This window comes from Dermacentor silvarum, chromosome 1, assembly GCF_013339745.2.
Source record: "Dermacentor silvarum isolate Dsil-2018 chromosome 1, BIME_Dsil_1.4, whole genome shotgun sequence".
Lineage (NCBI taxonomy): Eukaryota > Metazoa > Arthropoda > Arachnida > Ixodida > Ixodidae > Dermacentor > Dermacentor silvarum.
The window spans coordinates 11,633,927-11,654,856 of NC_051154.1; the positions used below are offsets into that span (position 1 = coordinate 11,633,927).

At 50.5% G+C, this 20,930-nt stretch overlaps 1 protein-coding gene across 5 annotated transcripts in view; it reads right to left on the reverse strand.

The window, feature by feature from the left end:
* LOC119456666 (low-density lipoprotein receptor-related protein 2-like) overlaps nt 1-20,198 on the reverse strand; it is a 224,366-nt gene extending 204,168 nt beyond the window's left edge. For 3 of the 5 annotated variants that reach the window (XM_037718507.2, XM_037718494.2, XM_049664836.1), the window contains exon 1: nt 20,052-20,198. In XM_037718507.2, the coding sequence (XP_037574435.1) occupies nt 20,052-20,139 (88 nt within the window). In that variant the 5' untranslated portion in view covers nt 20,140-20,198. The remainder of the gene's footprint in view (nt 1-20,051) is intronic. The other 2 variants (XM_037718513.2, XM_037718502.2) reach the window with 2 other exon arrangements.
* Nucleotides 20,199-20,930: the final 732 nt, after the last annotated feature.

Here is a 20,930-nt window from a genome sequence, read left to right on the forward strand (position 1 = left end):
TAGGTATTTGCGATGAAATATTTCAATATGTTCAAAAAAAGCCCGACCTTCCGATGAACGTCGTTTTTCCTGCCCTTTTTCTAGCCCAACTTTTGCTCGCTCGACCGTAGCGAAGATGCCAATATTCTGTCCCTCCTGCCACGCTCACTCCACCGTGATCCGAACAATGGCTCTCACAGTCTGTTATGAATTACTCGACGTGCCCAAACATGCGCTAAAGTTCAGCGCGAAGAATCTGCCTCCACATATGCGCGACGATCAAAGGCGGGAAACAGATGGTCGCCGCTCGAGCTTCGAGATGGGCTTGCGCGCCAACGGTATACTGCGCCGGTTGGCCTCGCGGCGTTCGTAGATTAGGCGGCTCGCGTGCGCGAGACGGCGATCTTATCCGTGCAGGCAACTTTTCAAGGCGGCTGATTGCGCGGTCTTCCAGCAGCGGGACAAGGTAGCGACTACAAGAGAAGGAACACGTTCGGCCGAATTGGTGTGACTTACAGCGCGGGTAGCAGAAAGGTATTGGGGCACGAACCAATCGCGGTGCTTTTTCTTAGGTGTAAATATTACACTGGATCAGCCGAGGAGCGCGTCTTGAAATCCACTACGCATCTCGGTTGACACCTGGGCCGGGCACGCCATACCATGCGAGCTATACGCGTGTAGGATGGCTACTTTTTTTATGACGAGCCCGTATTTTTTTACAGGATGAGTAAAGCTGGATATGGACACCTTTCTTGGACCTGCTTCGCATAGCGAGACTGGTCACGTGTGCCATCCGACTACATATTTATAAAAATGCTATCTGACGGGATCACACCCTTCGTTATGCAGACTTCAGGTGAACGCACCCGAACCCCGTTATCTATATCAGGTGTTTGTTTATATAGCGCCACCAATTTATTTTTAAATTGCCTATGGAAGATATCACAATTATAACCATACAGCTAAATTACTCGATGAGGCGGCCATTACTTCTACGAGACATCATAATGCTTATTTGAATAATTAACATAATTATACTAGTCAGTTTTCATTAATTACCTTACAGCACATCTCTAAATTTACGAGTTCTGGACGGTGAGTTCGCAAGGCGTATCCACTTGGAACGAATTCTCAGAACTACACCATTTTTCACAGTGTGACGAACTGCATTGGCGTTCCCGTTACTTTTGTGCTTCAATGCATAAAACAGCGTTTTATTAAAAAAAATAAGTAGAACAGTGCATTCCTATTGCAAGTTTGACGCCGCATATCTCGTCAAAATTTCCGTTGATGCTTTCAAAAATATTTAACGGGAACTAAAAACCCGGTCTGCAGATAGCGTAAACGAGCAAACAAACCATAAAGCGACCACACCGCGAAGAGGCTTGAACGTACGGAGAATATAGACAGCGCTGTGCACGGCCAGTGTAACGGACACTGAGCAGCAGCGTGTGCCCTATAGCCAGAGCTTCACCGCGACGAGGACACCAGGCTCACGACAAACCGCGGTCAGGAAACATTCAAGGGCGCAGTGCGCTGTAGATCCGCCACAATGGGTCCCGAGGGATGAAAGAGGCGTCCGCGGATGTGCTCCGGCCCACAGAAGAATCGACACTAATGGCTCCACTGGGCGTCCGTTTTCACAAGCCAAATGTCGGCGCGTTTTTTTTTTTTTTTTTTTTCCAGGCATCGCTATTATCGTGTGTACGGCGTGCATAACGCACGGGATGCGTGGCCTACAGAAATATCTGAGCGCGGATGGCGCGCCTTTGAAAAAGCAAGCACTAGTCGGCTGAGCCGCGTGGGAACTGCACCAGGAAGCGCTTTGGGATGGAGCTGTTCGAAAACAAGCGCCGGCAAACCGGTCGTGCATAACGCGCGCTGTCCTTGGATGCCGCAAACGACGATTCTGGCGGCGCCAAAGAGCTGTAACGCGGCACGTCACTCGCCTTCAAGCACCAAAGACGAACGGCCATCGCGTGCTACCGAAAAGCGAAAGTAAGGGCTAACCGCCAATACGGTGATGTACTTCACGAGCCGCCACTCCACGTATATGGAAGGAAAGCACGGCTCTTTGTGCCAAATATGAATAAACACAGCGTCAGGTTTGGCGCCAGTGCCAATTGTCTGTTTGCTTTCGTCAGCTGTTATAGCGATCAAATGCATGTACCTCACAGTCTCCCAATATTTCACCACAGGGATGCAGCAGCAGTGGTGTAACGATCGTTCATTCCAAGTGGGTATCGCCTAGCAAGCTCACCAGCGACAATTAGTTAACTGCAATATCTGCCGTAAGGTAATTAATTGAGAAGTTTAGTGCATTTGTGTTAATTAGTTGAATATGTGTTTACATTTCTCGTGCAAGCAATGTCCACCTCTCTGAATAACCCAGCTCGAAGACTAGAATTAGGTTATCTGCAACAGGCGATTTTGAAAAATTCTGTAATTCTGTAAAATACACCACCCCGTAGTGGACTTGCCTCAACCTTTTCAAAGAAAACGCCAACAAAGCTTTGGGAAGCAGGAACCTGAATTTACTCACAGTGTCAGTCAGTTTACTCTGTCACAGCGTACAAACGGTCCAATTAAACACGAAATTGGAAACACTTAAAAATTCTGAAATAACGACACCTTGAATTCGCCCTGTCCTTCAGCCTAGATGAAGCCGCTTTCGGTATGCTTATACACATTTAAGCCACAGAGCGAGAAATAAATCACAAGCCAAACACAATAAGTGCAGCCAATATCGACCAAAAGTAAGTGTTGCGCCCGCAATGTCCGTAGGTGCAGCCGCGACAAATGGGTCGTGATATCTGAGCCACAAGCAAGATGGCAGCCGGCTAAGACTATCAGACTACTTTCAATTGCAACTAAATCTACGAATGCTTCTCCATGGTTTTACTGACCATCAGGCATACCATGCTGGACACACCGGTTCTTGTCAGATGGCCGAATCTAGGCAGCACTGGGCTCGGTCATCCCTTGGGCGAGTGCCGCTCTTGCGCCTCTACAAACGTTTCAGTGTCGGCGTTCAGCAAGACGGTTACGGCGTCCGCAGCAGAGGACTCACCGCTGACACGCCTCTAATGTTTAGGAAACAAGGATATTTTCCTGTTTAATGAATAACAAGCTCGCTACAAATCCACTAGGACTTATCAAGCATTTACAACCCTCTCCCCCATGAGTTGCGGCGTTCAACTGTCACGGTGCCAGCAAATCACTGTTTGTCACCACCGCGCGTTAGAAACGCTTTTATTGGCCTCACTACATCGTACGTCTTGCGAGCCACCAGAATCATGGCTACAATGACGAGCACGTCAAGCTTGACCGATACTTGCGTTACGGGTAGGTCTCGTGCTACCAAATCGTTGAATCTGTCTGGCGATGTGCATAGAGCGATGTTCTTCATAATTTACCGACGCCACCGGGACTTCGTGACCGCCTTTCACGCCAACGAGAAGCTGATACGTGTCTTAAATTGACTACCTACACAGCTCGGCAGTTATTTCACTTCACCTCTTTTAAGGCCTTCTTTGCGAACGCTCCCGGACTTTTCTGAACGTGGTTGCTAGGTGCGGCTGCTGTCTTGCCGTACAGCTCACACTTAAAAGAAAAAATATAAGAAAGGAAGAAATTAATGAATTGCGTATCCAATGGTGGGATCGAACGACGGCCCCCCAGCACAGCTGCCGATGCTCTAATCATTAGGCCCCAATTGCAGAAAAACGCGCACGCTAAAACGTGGTCACAATTCACAATTTTCCCAATTGATTGCCTTTGCTCAAAGACGGAGCCTTATATGAACGTAAACAACTTGCAGCGTTCGCGAAGAGTTGCGTGTCACGTCGCTCCCGTGCGTCCTCACTGGTTGTGTTCCGCTGAAGGGTATACCTCCAGTGCGCCATGCACCAACGAACCAAAACCAAAGCTACAGGCTCGTCATCGGCAAGACATTGCATTCGGTTGTAAAAACTATTCGCATTACTGGCCCCGGCAGGAACGACGAGTTAAAGCTCCTCGTATATACGGCAAGAGCAGCGCCGTATCTCTGGTAGCTGTACAGCTGCCATGCACACTGGCGCACCACGGCACTTACGCGACTCCGGCTTGCGTGGTCGCAGTGACGTGCAGAGGCTCGCGGAGCCTGAGGGAGAAGCTGAGAGGGCTACCCTACTGGAGGCGAGAAGGCCGAAATTAGGCCCAATAATTTGTACTCGTCCCGTAATGGTCCTCGAGGCCTGACAGAACAGGTTCCCCCGCAAGTGAGCGGCCAACGTTTCCAAGCCTCGGTGAGAAAGAGGGAACACAGGGGACATCCAGCGGACGCCACGGACGGAAAGAACGACGCACGAGCTGCACCGGAAGGCTGCGCGTTATGCAACCGAGCCGATCAACTCGATTACACGGCCCGGCGCAAGCGGCCGTCTCAAGACGCCGAGCCATTTGCAGCAGCCACGTATCAGCTCGTTGCCGGAGTTGCCCTCCGACTGAGCGCGGGTCACTCAGGATTCGCAACGCGAGACGTCAGAGTGAGCTGCTCGGCCCTTGTACCTCCAGATGGCTGAAAACATTCTTGCGAAGGTACGCCTTTGCAACAAGTGGATCGAGATTCACGGACGCAAGTCTGGTACACTTGCACAAAAGTCCCACTCTCAATGTTCAGCTTTATCTTTGGCGCAATGTTACACTGGTGTTGATGGGACGTGTTTTCAACTATAGATATGTGCCATTCGCTCTGTCTCACGGCTTTAATTGTTAAACATGCAATGTGCACCGCGGCACTAGTGTTGCATTTCGTCGGGAGCTAAGGTTGCGTACATCTCGAACGCACTCGCCGCGATAAGAAATACCAGCGAAATAAAGTATACCTTGTCCTGAATGTCCTGTTTTCATACCCTAGGTCGCTTATGCCAGCCTTTAAACATATCACCTGTCGAAGATACAACAGTTCTACTTCCTGAGCTAAATTACTTGGAGAGGAGTAGATGTTAATGAAGAGAAAGGATGAGAGGACGGCCTGGAGAGCGTAGCCTGCTCCTCCTCACTGGGGTAAGGGGAAGTGGGAGATACAGGAAGATGTAGGTGGCAGGTGATTATGATACGATACTTGGAGAGCCAGACATTACTTGTACGTGACGTAGAAGAGTATGTTGCTGGGCATGTTGGTACATTACTTGTAGAAACGATGGAACCCAGCCTCCGTCTACTTCTCTCCTGGTGTTTGCGTCTTAAAGGCTAGGTTCCATCGTTTCTACTTGTATGTGACAGTAAGTCATAATTGACCAACTGCCAAAACTTCACTAATTAACTATCTAATTACCTCTGAGAACGCAAGGCACGTCCACCTGGAATGAATACTGAAACTAGCGCTTGTTTTAGATAAGCGCCGTCAGATTTGAGGAAGTGGAAGGAAGGGTTATGGAACTCCATGGAACCCCGATGCACTTTGTCGCACTGTTTGGGGAATAACGCAGGTCCCGGAAACGGTACTAGTTTCAGCATACTAAGTTAACATACTTTGCGAACTCACCGCGGCCCCTATTTGTCACTTGCAATATGCGCCATATAGTAAATAATTAAACGTTAATGTTAAATAGTCAATTGTGAATTTTGACTTCCCGTGCGAGTAATGTCCGCCTCTTTAATTAATCTCAAGGAACAGAACTGTTATATCTACTAAAGGCAATATTTAAACGATTTGGTAAGAGACTGAAAAAATGTGGTATAAATGGCTTCTGTAGCTAAGGAAACGCTGGTACAAAGAGGTGATCCTTTGAATGAGGTCTTTGCTATATCATTGATTAATAGAGGTATGCGAGGCATTAAGAACATTCGGAATGCACCGGTTCCCCCTGCGACTGCAAGCGCACCTTCACAGAAAGTGAACGCTCACAAACAAAAAGAGCTGCGAAGCATGGCTATAGCTGCGCATTGCCGCTACGTACATCTAGGTATGCTGGGTATACTTCTAAAGAAATCGCGAAGGAAAAGGAAGTTCACTGCAAAAGTGCGCGATATGTAGAATATACACAAGAAACAACCACACTGTTACCAAGCGCCAGCAAGGCAAAAATGTAGTAAGGTCGACATTTTTTAGCAGATTTTTACTCACTGAGCAAATTTTTACGAAGTTCGTGCTCAATGTGGCCGCGCAATCTCAGAAACAGGGGTGCTTTATCGCTCAACTTACGCAGAGGTGAAAGAACGAACGCCGGTTGTCCCGCTGATTTATTGCCGCCACAGCGCGGCAGACGGCGGTGAACTTACGGCGAAGCATGCGGGTTGCACGCCTCTGCATGAGCCTCCAGACGCTAGAGGTTTTGGGTGCGGACGCCTTAACTGTACTCACGTGTTTCGACAAGACGCGAACGCAAACATTATCGCACACATTATTTCAGAAGAGCTAGATAGTAAGACTAACCCCCGTATTCAGAAATGCAACTTCGCTTCAAGTCCGTGCTTGACTTGAATTAAGTGACGCCTATTGTGAACATGCCCTGGACGTTCATTGCGTTTGCTTCGGCATGTTCACAATAGGCGTCACTTAACTCAAGTCAAGCACGGACTTGAAGCGAAGTTGCATTTCTGAATACGGGGGTAAAACCCGCGCTCTGGCGCATACGTGCGTCCTGACACTGCCCACGCCCACAGCCACGCGTTGGCCGCTTCCGGCTGAACACACTGTCTGGCCCAAATGGGCGGAGGAGAACAGGACGCCGAGCGTCGGACAAACGAAGCCGGACGGTGTTTGTTGATTGTTCACTCCATGAGGTCTCGCGGTCCACATTCGTGCGCGCAGTTCTCTTTCAGGGTTGCGTGACACCGCCTTTTTTTCTTTTTCCGTTTGGATTTCCCTGCTTACAAGTAACCAGTGTTTCATGCGTGCGTGTGCGCGGTCTATTTCCGATAAACTTTCAGTGAAAAATTTGGGCATGTCTACAGCTTTCCGGTTCTTTTTTTATTATTTTTTGTCCGGTCCTGTGCACTATTTTCACATAACTTTAACGTGTGGGCTTGTCGCTGGGTAATACTGAATATACTTACAGCGCGAAGCTAAGCGCGGAGAAACAGCACTGTCCGTGTTTCTTGTCTCTGTCGACGCTTAGAGCGGTAAGCGTTTTCATGCTGTTTATCGCAATTACGGATACGCGCAGGAAACGACAGGTCTCTGTCGCACCGAAGTTGGGAGGAGGCCGGCATTCTCGCGCAGTGCCGCGTCACGCTGAGCCACGGGCGCAGAGCCCGAAGGGGTACAGAGCAGCGCGGCCGGGGGCTACCGAAAGGCACAGCGTCAAGGCCGAGACGCGAGAGGCCCCGGAGCAGCAGCCAGTATAGAAACCAAGAAACTGGTTCGGCGAGGGGCCCCTGCGGCAGCGCACGAGGTCGTCGTTCGTGCAGCGGCCCTTCTCGCCAGAGGATGCACGGAGCGCGCTCGTCCCCTGGCCACGCAACCTGCTAAGCAGCCCCTGCTCGGTGCCGTGCAAGCCCTTTTCGCAGCGTGTGTCTAAGAACCCCGCGGTCGGCTTCAGTCCACGTCGCACGTATAGCTGCAGAACCAGACCACGAACGTTGTTGGATCGCAGGGTTCGCTTATTGAATAGCGGGATTCGTTTATTACTAGTCAATTCGCCGTTTCTGACGACATTTATCCTAATGCGTGTCCCGTAAACGCTTCAGATATGCGGGCCATAGTGCACCTCGAATTTGATACACATGATGGCGAACTTAAACGACCAGCGTAAAGGAAATTTTTGGTGCATAGATACAGGTCTCGCAGGCAAATTAGAAAATCCCGCCTTTGCCCCAGCTTAGCACCGCGGCGTATGGAGTATACGAGGTTGTTCCCCAGCCTCTTTTCTAACGAGGTTTAGTGACTTGAAGAGATGTCGCCCATCTGCGTACAGCGCGCCGGATATTCCACCGTAGCTAGCTCAAGGTGGGAATGAAGAGAAAGAAAACGTAGAGGTCAACCAGAAGCACGATCTGTTTGCTACTCACGCGGGAGGAAGAGAATTAGAAAGGAAGGTGGGGAGCCACTAGCATCGCGAACACGTGGGTCTGCAAATTATGCCTACACTCGCTCAAAGAGGCCAATCGATTTCAGAAACTGTATAGTCTGCGACGCTGGGATCATGCATCCAAGAATCTGTTCCTCAAGCTATAACACCGAATGTTGCTATATCGGTACCACGTACCATATGGTGGTTCCTAACGCTAATTTCTTTGCTGGCTCCTTAATTTATATGCTAAATGAAATCTAAGCGTTTTTTTTTTCTTTTCCCCGAAAAAAAAAAAGCGACGCTAGCTCGAAACAAAACAATCCACTGTTCAAGCGAACATGCTTCGTCACGGCTACAGTTTTAATTAAGCAGAGGGGGAAAGTTGGTATCCCAAAGAGTCGAATTCATTAAACTTTTTGTTCGTAAGGACTGCAACTGCATGGTCGAGCGCCGCCTCTAAATGTTCGCTATCATGACTACCTGAAACAATAGGATGAAGCGGCTCAATATGAATTAACAGTATCCACGTGATTGTAGAGCCACATAGAGTGGCTATGAAATAAGTTACTATTATCAACTTTTCTTGATGCAACTCTCCCATGTAGCGTTGGGTTCCTTTACATAAGCCTTTGATATATTCTACCATTTTCTTGGAACAGGACAGGTACAGCGCTCGCATTCCATCCAAAAGGCTGAATACAGCCCACATACGCACTGTGCGAATCCGTATTCACGGCGGAGTCCGTGTCGCAGATAGCTCTCGTTGCGTGCACTTTGGCACAAAATTTAGCAATAAGTGAGACACGCCAACGGCGAAAAACAAACGCGACGTTCAGAGCGACGACCCCGAGTGGATGGCTTAAGTGGAAAGATGCGCACTCTCGGTGGCACGTGAGACGCCCTTCGCGCGACTTTAGCACAGGCAAACTACTTTTTTTTTCTTCCGTTTCGTCAAATCCTGTGAACGGCGCGACCATTGACATGTGTGAAACACGCCAGCCTCGTGACTACTCGCCCTATCCGATAACTTACTTCATTTAAGCGGCTCCACAGCGCATATCGTCGCGTCAGGCCTCCGCTGAGCATACAAATTCGCCGTCGCCCGCACGTACCGCGATCGTGTTTGCTCGGATGCTGGGACGAGCAGCGAATGCATTTCACCGTTTCTAGCAGATAAGGAAGCTATGAGAAAGGAAAACTCGCAGCTCAGTAGAAAAAAGTAGCCCTTCTACCCTGGGGCCACGCAAGGACGAGCGCCGTGCATGACCAGTTTGCTCGAAAAACTGGAGCCCGGGTGCGTAATCCTTTCAACGTATAAAGAAAATGGTCCGTTGCTGTCACGCGCACCTGCAAAGCTTACGTCACCGCTGTAGACGAATATACACATGTCAGCGTTCCTGCTGGTTCCAATGGCAGCACAGATCCGCCACGAGCAGTCAACATTGACGCCTGGACAGCCCCGCTCTACCACGCAACTTGTGGTTACCCGGGGCAAATGTTGCCTGCAGCAGATGACGTCGTCGCACGTTCAAGTCTTCCATCAGGACGGTTTCGTCCAGGTCCGACAACACACACTATACGCGAGATCCCGTGCGCAAAGCTGCAAAGCAGCGGCCAAAAAGAAAGAATGGGGAAAGAAATCAAGAGGGCGCGCTCTGTCGGAATGACGCCAGCCGACGGCCTTGGTTTATTGCGATTGGGTCACTTATACGACGAAGTTCCTCTTCGCGAACACGCGCGCGCTAGGAAGGCGCCATTCCTCATTTGCCGTCGGATAAAGACGGAGGAATTTCCATTAAGACGAAGCCGGCACCGCGTGGACCGATATCGCAATCCTTCCAGCCGCCGCAACAACGTGAGAGGCCGCAGCGCGCAAGTATCGAGACATGTTACAGCGCCGCCTGCAGATTCTCCGAACATGTACACAACCGTAAGGTCGTAGCTACAGTTGGTTTCTTGCCAAGTGAGAATAGTTTTCGCAGCTGTCCCTCTCAAGGTGCCCATATTCCCGGTTAGGACCGCTCGCGTGTTTCGTACGTCTCTGCGAGCTCTCTTTTGGGTACACCACAGAACGAAGAGGAACGCATTCTTGGGGCAAAAAACGCTCTGCCGGGTTCAGTTCAAAGAATGCTCAACTAACTAGAGCCCACCGACCTGTGTGCTCTGAACAACATTACAAATCACCGAAAAATGAAAAAAAAACAAAAAAAAAGAACGGGGGGGGGGGGGGGGGGGGAGAATCGGTTCTTTAAGACGGATGCGGTAACCGAGAGCACTCTCAACGAGTGGGCTGGTGAAAAGCGCTGAGAGGCAAGAAGTGAGCCATTTTGTGAACAATTATTGCTCCGGAATTCGTAATCTTAAAATGCTGCATGTGTGACTCAGCATCACATCCTATCGAGCGATGGCGATTAACGGTGTAAGATGTTTGCGGACTTTCATCCCTCTCAAAAATACACTGTGCCGGCCGCGGGAGCTGACATTCTCGCGCAAACGTCTACGCCATGGCATTCGGCCCAGGCGAGAACTTCCCACGAACTTTGCAGCCAGAAAAAGACAATGGACGTAATCGGCACCGGATACGTGTCGGGAAGACCGGTGACAGCGGCGCATTGTTAGCTTCTCCCAGTTGTGACAGACCGCACCGCGACCAATTCTGGGAGGGAACTGGGCCGCTGGGTCGGACGGTGCAAGGCACAGACGTGGTTCAGCTTGGCCCGGAATGCGCGTGTGGGGCATGCGAATTTTGGCGACCGTGTTTTAGGGAGAACAATGTTCAGCGCGGGATTGCTGCAAGCCTATTTAGCTACCCGCCCTTCATCCGCGTATTTTCCCCGTTTCAAGGAATAAACGTTTCCGTAGTTACCGATTAGAAAGAAGTTTGAATGGGGATCCTCCACGGCGTGTTTTAGCCTCAAAGTGGATGCAAACACATCGCCTTGCCGCTTCCTTTGTCAGCATCACTGATTATGACGCGTTCAATGCGAAAACAACCGAGTACACAGACTTAGGTTCACGTTAAAGAACCCCAGGTGGACCAAATTATTCCGGAGTCCCCCACTACGGCGTGCCTCATAATCAGATCGTGGTTTTGGCACGCAAAACCCCATACACATATTTTTTTTTTCTTTAACGCAGGCACCGTAGGATTATGATCAGGGGGAGAGGATGGAAGCAGTTGCTTCCTGCTACTCCAGTTATTTTCTGAATGAAGACGAAAATCCAAAGCCTAGCCTTATGCGGCATATGTCAGAGCTTGGGAAAGTCAGCATTAAGCCGCCCACGGACTTTGAACAATATTTCGTGTTTCCTACACTTAGGTAATACGGAATGCTGTCACAACAGCAAGAAAGTTAATTAATGAAATCTAGAGTGATAGAGAGCTAAAAAAAGAGAGAGAGAGACTGATTGCGCGGTTGGGTAGTCTTAACGAATGCAGACGTATTCTGCTCGCACTGCCGAGCTAGATCGTAAATTATTCGGTCTTTCACGCAGGCGGGCTGTATAATCTGCGACTATGCACACAAATTGCGGAAGTACGCCTCAGTCGTTGAGCTACTGCGCGCAGCGAACTCAGCCCCGAGTTGCAGTCATAACCAACACCAGCGATGACTCATTCCGGCAAACCAGGCTGGACTTTCATAACGTGTCCGATAGCAACAAATAAGGAAATGGACGAATATATGCGAAGAGAGAGCTGCTGCGTCAACCATCCGCTGAAAGGCCCACAGATAATCACACGAGAGCTACTAACAATAACATGCATAACGACATCCCATATCTGCTATGGAGCTTCTTTTTTTTTACAACCTAAAGGCAATACTGCGATTGTTCAAGTCCGAGTTGCACTGCAGGATAGCAGGAAGAACATCCAGATCAATCTACAGGCTCCAATTCGTTCACTACTGAAACATCATTCAGCAGTAAAAACGAATATTTTACTATGTGTTCTCGACTATGCGCTAGCAGCCGTATCGACGAGCAGGCTCAATCAAGCTTCTGTTCTATCGGTGACGAAGAACGAAAAAAAAAAAAGAAAATCAGGAAAGAAGAGAAAAACTTTCCCACATACATCGCACCTAACACTAATTTCATGCAACAGTGGCTGTAATCTGCAAAGAATACGACGGAACGTCTTCCGGTCTCGAAAAACGAACAACAGGAAGGGGCCGTGCAGCACTTTTATAGCGCGCGTGCATACTAACGAAGCCGCGCTGAAGTTTTTTTTTTTTCTTTTTTTTTTCCACAAGTTATATCACAAAAACAAGTGTTATTGTTATGTTGACAGAAATACAAGGCAAAACATGCTTTCAACTGCCACGTAAAGGGGCAGAAGACCTACTCTTCGGGGAGACGGGATGATTGCGGAGAAATAAGGGAGGGGGGAAAAGGCCACACGTCGTAAACATTAAAGCGAAAGAAGAGTGAAGAAAACAGTGCGGCAGTGGCACAAACGCACCGAGTAGAGCACTAAAAGGCCCCTTCAATGGTCGGCATCATGTTGAAGGTAGATAAAAACCCATCACTCCGCCTTTGTGGAAACCGTTTTAGTTCGTCGTGTCAATATTTTGTACGAGAGGAGCGCTCCTGAAGGCTGACTCAAGAAGAAAGAGGACACACGTGAACGGAGTCGCTCGTCACCGGCGGACCGTATTGTGCGCAGTAGAGGCGCTCCGAGCACAACGCACTGGAATCGCATACACGATGAAACGCTTATAAAGCCTACACTTAAGTACGTTCACCCGCGTAGACGCGCCAGCGCGTGAAATATGCGATTGTGAAACTAAATTCTCGTGATTTTCAGCACGCTTAGTGACGGTGCCACCCCATGAGTGCCGAAGTGAATTACAAGGAAAAAGAAAAGAGGAGGAGGTATAGAGGCGACCACACAGATGCTAAGCGGTTCTACGCTGGCTTTATGCGCGTCATCAGGTTTCTTCTCGAAAGTTGAAATGTTTTCGCGTTGCAGAAAGAAGTCTATTCATATAGCATCGAGCGCGACGGAATCGCCAGAAGGCAAAATTTTAAACGTTTTGCGGCCGCCACAACATCGTTACATGTCGTGCGCTGCTTGTAGAAATTAGCATGACGGTACAAGGTATCAAACACCATAAACATCGTTTCGCCTCCACACCGCAACTAATGTAAAACTTCGCGTCAGTTATGCACTCATCAGGGCTGCATAATAATGGTAACAGGCAGCTCCTAAAGTACGAGTTCCACAGTAGCGGGAGAACGCGCACTGATGAGTGTCAGCTCGCTCCCACACTTGAGCGATCTTTACGACAGCCCGTTTACGCGGAAGCCACGGGTAAGAACGCACGCAACCTCGGAATTCACTGCAGCAAGCTTCAACGCACCAGGCGGGCTTGATTTATGAGGATATGTTCATCGAAAGCAAGTCATCACTGAGCCTGGAGGACGAGGGCTCGGTGGAGACCGACACACTCGTGGAGCTGCCCACCGAATCCACGCAAACCTCGCAGCCTAAGCAAGCCCCGACATCCGGGAGACGCAGCACCATTCGCGGCTTTCGTCTCGGAAAAGCTGGTGAAGATCGACAGCCTTTAATGGCACAAGGGCATCGTTGGCCAAAGAGCACCATGGCTCAGTTGATAGTCTTGCAGCGTTTTGTAAAAGTTGGTTGAAAGTATCAAGGTGATAGTATTTAAGGTGGACCGCCACTAAAACGTGGGAGGCCAAGCTTTCCTCTGACTACCCGGACGACCAACGCAGTCTCGTCGCTCGGGCCAAGGAGGCAGCCAAAGCCAGATGGTTCCTGGAATAAGGAATCCTCCCACCTTTAGGGTGAACTGGGTCTTGACTCGGATTACCGTTTCAGAAAATAAGTTTATCCCTCTCTGTCTCCTGTGAAGGACACTAAAACATGAAAAACGTGGGTGTGAACGGTTCATGGGCAAAAAGATATCATTTCATAAATGCAACAGATTGTTTATATTAAAACGTTAACGGGTGGTAATGCAGTCACAAAAGGTGATTAGTCATGGTTGGACTCTTATATGTCGCCATAGCCATTTCAGTGTGCAGTTCTAGCAGAGCAAGGGAGAGCGAAGCCTCGGGCAGCAGCTCGGACTCGTGCTTGGAAAAGCTTTACAGCGGTACCTGTTCAAGAGCGCCGATCGCTAGGAAAACTCCGCGCCGAGTCTCGCAAGGAAGGAAGGACCGACGGCGTCCGCGAGTCTGCAGTCTCGCATGGGCCAACTTCGGCGGCGATGTACAGCGCGTCTACCCCAGACAGGCTTGAAAGGACAAACGCGCCGCGAGGCCACGGCGCGCAGGAACGCTCGCCGGGCCCACGCCCGCCCAGGCGACACGTGCAGCGACGGCAACCGCTACCGGGCGCCGGAAAAGGCAAAATGGTTCTCCCGAGCACGGCTCCGTTCCAGCGGCGGGCGCATCCATTAACCCGATTCAGAGGCGCGGCAGAGGTATATACACTCCTTCGGTCCCGCCAACGTCAGCGCCAGAAGGCATCCTAATCGGGCGCAGCGAGCGGCCGCACTGAGTAGGTATAATCGTGCGGGTGATTAACGCCGCACTGCACGCTTTCTGGCGACGGCAGATGTTGGAAAGCTGATTTTTTTTTTCCTTTTACGCGTTAAAGGAGCGCCGCAGCGCACAACTTAAGGCACGTGCAAGGATCACCTCGCATGGGGCCGGCTCCAAACATCCGTGTCGTGCAAGATTTACCTATCCTACTGTGGCAATTTCGTAACTGCGAATCCGAGACTTAGGTAAAATTTTCAGATAAATCCAAGAAAGTCCAAGCCAAGTGACACGTGCGCACTTGAGAATGTTACTATTAAAGAGCGTTTTCGAAACACTAGTATATTTGCTAAAGGGGTAACTCGCTTCTCCTAACAGAGAAAAAAAAAAAAAAAAAACACGTTCGAACAAATAGCAAAGCAGTGACAGCGTTAGCAAGCGCATACTTAAGGGCAGTGAGAAATTTTTTCTGCGCCTAATCACTTGCGGAAATGCGTCAATCCGCCTTCTGCGCACTCCGGCAAACGCGCTGCGGTGTCTAGGCTCATCCGGCATGGAGCTGTCGCGTTCCTCGCCACTGCAAGGCTCAGTAGAGCGTCCACCTCCTATGCGGGAGGTGCTGGTTTCGAATACCGGTGCCGCCAAAAAACCCACCGGATTTTTTCTAATGGGTAGAGATGTGCCACGACCTGGCACTCGGTTATTTATATGGGTTCTCATCTTGAAAGGAGGCCCTATAGAGATTGGCGAGGCTCTCTGGGCGCCCCTTGCCCCCACCACAAATTTGGTGAAATAGTCGAGCATCCGCCGCGGCTGTTGGAGGCAGACGAGTGCGGCTGCCAGGTACCTGCCGATAATATAGGTACAAGCGCGATCCCGGCCTTGTGCTCGGCAACTACAGGAGTTGCAGACTCTTGGAAGGAGACCCACCTATTGGGAAGTTGGCGGCACGGAATCGCCCGACTCATTTTATAGTAGTCTTCGTAAAACACTATCCACAAGAGCGCTGCCTCGGCTGTTTCTCAACCGTGATCACCCGGACTATAATCACGAGATGCAGCATGTGCTGCAATACCTACAAGTAAAATCTCGCACGTAATCACCGTGCACACCGAATCATATTTGTAAAGTTACTGTGCGTCACCCCGCTCGATGTATTCTCTAGAGCACAATCATCTTCGCTGCTGATGTTTCCTCAGCAAATGTGAGACACCCGAAGCATTTGCCGAGCTCACAAATGATGCCAATCGCGATAATGCCTCATAGCCTGCTTTTGCTAATACAGAGAGCCATGGGGTTCCTTAACGAGCACCTAAATCTAGGTACAGGAGAGTACTTGCATTTCGCCCCCATCAGAATGCGGTCGCGGCGGCCAGCATCCGACCCACAACCTCAGCAGCACGACGCCATTTCCATTGGTCTACCACGGCGGGTAAAGGTATAAGCGTATCAGACGCGCATGTCCTCAGCCATGCACATAGAATTAACATAGGGCTGTTACTGGAGTTAAGGCGCTGGTATGTTTAGTGATGCTAATCATTTGTGGAGTAATAAATTTTCTTTGTGAAGCGCAGCGGCGAATGCAGCAGTTAACGCCTTATGCGGAATTCGCTGTAAATCTGCGCAGACAACTATGTTTTCTGGTGCAGCCAGCTGTTTTATGTCGAAAACGATTAGATCGCGCTAGGAATCTCGCGGAGGCTGACGTCTTGTCAGCCTCCATGGCGTGGTAGAGCAACTCGTACGAAATGAGACTGGCTGAAACTGAAATGTGGTCCGCATACCACGTACGGAACGACAGAACACTGCCACTGCACAACGTCACTGACCAGGAACTATCATTCCTTGGAGGTCCGAAAATTATTGGTGCTTTACGTCCCAAAGAGAGGTGCGTGGACACCGCAGCAAAGGGCCACGTGAGTTTCATGTCGACCCCGTATGGGCTTTTGAGGCGTACCGAGTCACGGGCGTACGTGGAGAGGTTGTAAACAACAAGATGTCGGCTAGCCTATTTAACTTTTCCAGGGAAAAATGGAAGGTTTTAACACATGTAAAAGCTACACACTTTCAAAGTGAACTCGTTTTGGCGTGCTAATACACGTAAATATACATTAACACTTTGAACACATGTCCAACCAAACCGAAAGGACCAACGTATGTCATGCATAATATGCGAAGAGAACGAAGAGGACCAAGGCCAACGATTACCAAGTTCGCAAGTTATCGGAAGTGTATTAATGTATTGTTTCTAAAGCTAGGTGATAAAACGGTTATCGCATTGTGCTTAACACCCTTTCCTTTTTCTACTATCGCACGCGACCAACGTCAGGCTGCGACCGCGCACAGGGGAGCCCGACCGCGGGACGGATCACTGCGAGCACGTCTACGCTGCAGAGCAGCGGAGCGCGCGGCGGTTGCGGCGCGCGTGCCACTCGGCGACGGCACGATGACAAGGCCTCGGGGACACGCGGCCGCCGGCGGCTTCAAGGACAGCCGCGCGTACTACGCGACGCACACCGGAGGGAGCGCGCGCCTCCGCCGCCCACGGACGGGCACTGCGCAACGGTGCACGAAAGTAGGCGACCGCCGACGCTTAAAGATCGACGGATGTGTCGTAAAAAGGTTCTCATGCTAGGAGAAAAAAGAAGCGTGCACGAAGCACGCGAACTGTGCTATCGTGCACGACGATGCCCTGACGTTGACAAGCGCGAGCATTGGGCCTCATTAAACCATGAAACATTGATGTTTCGTACTATTTCACCCAACATGCCGCGACATTCCGCACACTCACTGAAATATTCGCTTCATTAGTTGCTTGATTCGCTGCCGCGCAAGTTGCAATCTGCGCCATTCTTCGTAAAAAAAAATCGATCGTAATACACACTTTGAAATTTCTTTTTAATTTCTGGCTGGATAGCTATGGTAAATGGAAATAACGTAGGGCTAAAAATTGGCAGCTCGCGGATGGTCTGAACACAAGTTAGCGAAACCGCTCTGTTAACGACCAAACGGTCCAACCATGTGTGCACAGCGTGTTGGAAAATTTCCGTTTCATCGAAATGACACTGGCGATTTGGCACTCTTATGAAACTTATAAAAGAATTCGGGATGCCTCTCAATAACTGAAGGAAAATTGCACTGGTAAGTGGTACAACGAAGTGCAATACAAGGCGCTGAGACCCGAACAAAATACCACGACAGCGAACGAAACATAAGCTGAACGTCGAACAAAATAATGCAGTTCTGGCTGGACATTTAATTCAGGTATACGCAATGCCAGCAATCACCACGGCACCCAGTTGACGCGTCATACAGCAGCGAGCTGATAAGGGTACCATAAGAAAATCATTCGACGCAGATACGTGGGCTTCTCGCTAGCTAAAACGAACAGAAGACCAAATTGCAACCCAAGTATTGCAAAGCTACTTAAACCGATACGTTGGCATTTGCATGTATCCCCAGGAAAGGCCCTGGCATAAGCGGCACGTCCGAACAGAAGAACAGTACGCAGATCGAGTAGCTGTAGTCAAGCTGTCTTTTGGCAAAGACCAGCGAATGGTGAAAGTCACTTGGACAAGAGAGATGTGGGTAGGCCAGTGGAACAAGTCGGTGAAACGCTGCAAAAGCGGCACGTCTTGAAACACGAGCCAGAACGACCAGCATTCCGGATTTCCAAAGGCCTCCGCAGAGCAGCCGTGTCCACGAGTAGACGCGGAAACCATCGTGCCTTGTTCGACAAGTGCCGAACGGCGGCGGCATTCCCCACACGCCACGGGCTCGCCTCAGGTGGGGCCAGACAAACAGCCCCCCACCCACCTTCTCCTAGCGACACCCCCCTCCTCCTCCTCAGCCACCCCGTGGGGAGGGGGGCGCCCGCGCAACAGGCAAAACACAAAAAGATGGCGGTCACTCATGCATCACAGTTCCGCCGGTTCCACTCGCTGCGGCCGAGGAAGAGCGCGGCAAGCCGAGCAAGTCCCCGCGCCAGCGAGCATCCCGTAGAGCCGCGTTCGCGCTGATTCAACGTCGCTAGTTACTTATTCACCCCACGCGCTGGATCCCAGACCCGTCGAAGCGCGGAAGGAACGCCAGAGAACCGAAGGAAAAAGCAGGGGGGGGGGGGGGGGAGACAAACCAGGCGAGCGGTCACAGAATGCACAAGGCGCGACGGAGCGACTTTCCGTAAGACAACGGAGGCGAGATGATGAAACAGCGTGTTGGCAACACTCCGATCGTGGAAACGAGACGAAAAAATGCGAGTCGCTTCACCTCCGCCACGCGATGCCCTCGGAAGTGCAGAGCGATGACACATTTGCGTCGTCGCAAAAACGAGTTCGGCTATATAAGGAAAAAGAGATCGTTAAAATTCCTACGGCATACGTATCATGTTGCATGGGCTTTAATCGGGTGCAACTAGTTTCATTTCGAATAGCTAGGTTACTCCGAGAAAAGAACTTCGCGAGAGAACGAAAAGCGCCCCAGGAATGTGGATCTTGATCTTGGGGCCTAAACGAGAGAGGGGCGACCTGTTGATCGCAGGTTCTACCGCGAGAACGACGAGGAGCAAACGAGTGCTGCGACCAGATCGGCTTATTTCCTTCTATGAACACTGTGCAGGCGAATAACAGACTACGGCGGAGCGGCTGTGGTAGTTTAAAAAAAAAAAATATCCAAGATAACTTAAATATTGCAGCCACGTTGCTAACGTTTAAAAGCGATAACGAGGAAAATGCATCGCACAAATAGGCTGCTCAGAAAAATTCCTCGGCTCCGCAAAAACGGCTGTTGTCATGCCGAAAGGGCGACAACACATCGCAAAACCACAACCACATAAAAGTGCGTGAATTACTGATCATGTTTTAGTTACCACCCGCGATCCAGAAGAATCGCGATAGCTTTGATGTATCACTTCTCAACCTTCTCTCGCAGCGCATGGTAAAACATTCCTTCGACCTACGTAGGTCTCGAATAATCCAAATACCCCGGAATAATGTGCCTACATGAATCTGTCGAATCAATGGATAGTTAAATCGCAATACTTGCGCAACGCGATAGCGCACGCTTGTTTGATTGGCCGAGCTATCCAGCTCCGCCAAATGAAGAAGCGCCCGCTACATGGCATACGCTAAGTATTTTCAATGAACGATGGCGAAGAGTGGTCGGTGAAGACAAACGAGACGGCAAGCACAGCCCAGTTCTAAAGATACATAAGCTCTGCACGATGGCTGGCCGTGCTGCCGTACTAACCGGACCTGCCACGTTGTTACACAGGGAGCATGTCCGAAGAGCGAGGAGGGAGCCGACCCGAAGTGCGCTCGCACGGGATCATCGGCACTGCAACGAATGCAGACTCTGGTAGATGCAAAACTAGAGGGCCGTTAGCCAAGGAGCTGTCCTCCGAATGTAAAACGTGGTGTAAGAGACACGGGAAGCCCCGCAGCGAACCACGCGTTCTTCTGACATGCCGGCAACAACGTGTCAGGGAATGGGACACTCGGCGCGACGCGGTAAACAAAACAGTGTCACCAAGCAACCGACTCGCGCGCGAATACCTCCAGGACTCACCTACTTCCGCTGAATCGGAGGCTGACGTTACGCACAGCAGCACGCAAACAGTCCCCAAGAGTACCCGGCGGTTATCCGAAAAGCCCATCTCGGTGGCCGCGCATCAGTTCATCCTGCAGCCGATGAGCAGATTCAAGACTGAGCGGCAACTCGCCGGCGCTTCGCCAGCTTCGATGCCGTCCCCGAGGAGGCGCTGTGCCTCAGCGCGATCGCGCATGCGCAGGAGCAGCCGACAGACGCGCTCGCTCACCGCGCGCGCCTCGCGGCGCTCCACACGGTGCTCCGAGCGCGGGGCAAGGGTTACTGACTGCAGTTCTCGCCCAGCCGCGCCGACCACGTACCACCGGAGCTGGCCCTTTCTGAGCCGCCTTGCTTGCAGGAGCTGTATTATGCGGTCCTGTTTTTGCTTTCGCGCTGGCCGCCACTTGCCTGGCTGGCGGGCTCTCTGCTGCTTTGCGCACCCCTCCGAGGGCGTCGCTGGCGCCAAGCATGTTTATGCCACGTGGTCGTTTTCTGTGTTTTTCTGGCAGAAGAGCCTCGTTTGACCGCTTTCAGCACTATTGTACGGCGGGTCAGAAATTTCGAAGAATTATTGCGAGGAAGAGCGTAACGTGTGACCAGATCTTACGCACGCATTCGTCAGGAAGCATAGATTTTGCGACGGGATAAAAATTTTCGTCATATGCAACGCTTGCTGAAAACTTCAACAAAACGAAGACCAAAGTTCGAAGAATGCCTTAGTCGTCATAACTCGTGAAATCTAAAGAAGTGGAGTTAATGACTGTAGTTATTCCGCTTTGCATCGCGTCCGCCACTGATATAGATGCGATGGTTCATCATAATCATGTTCTGTCAACTGCAGGACGGTAATTCGTCGCA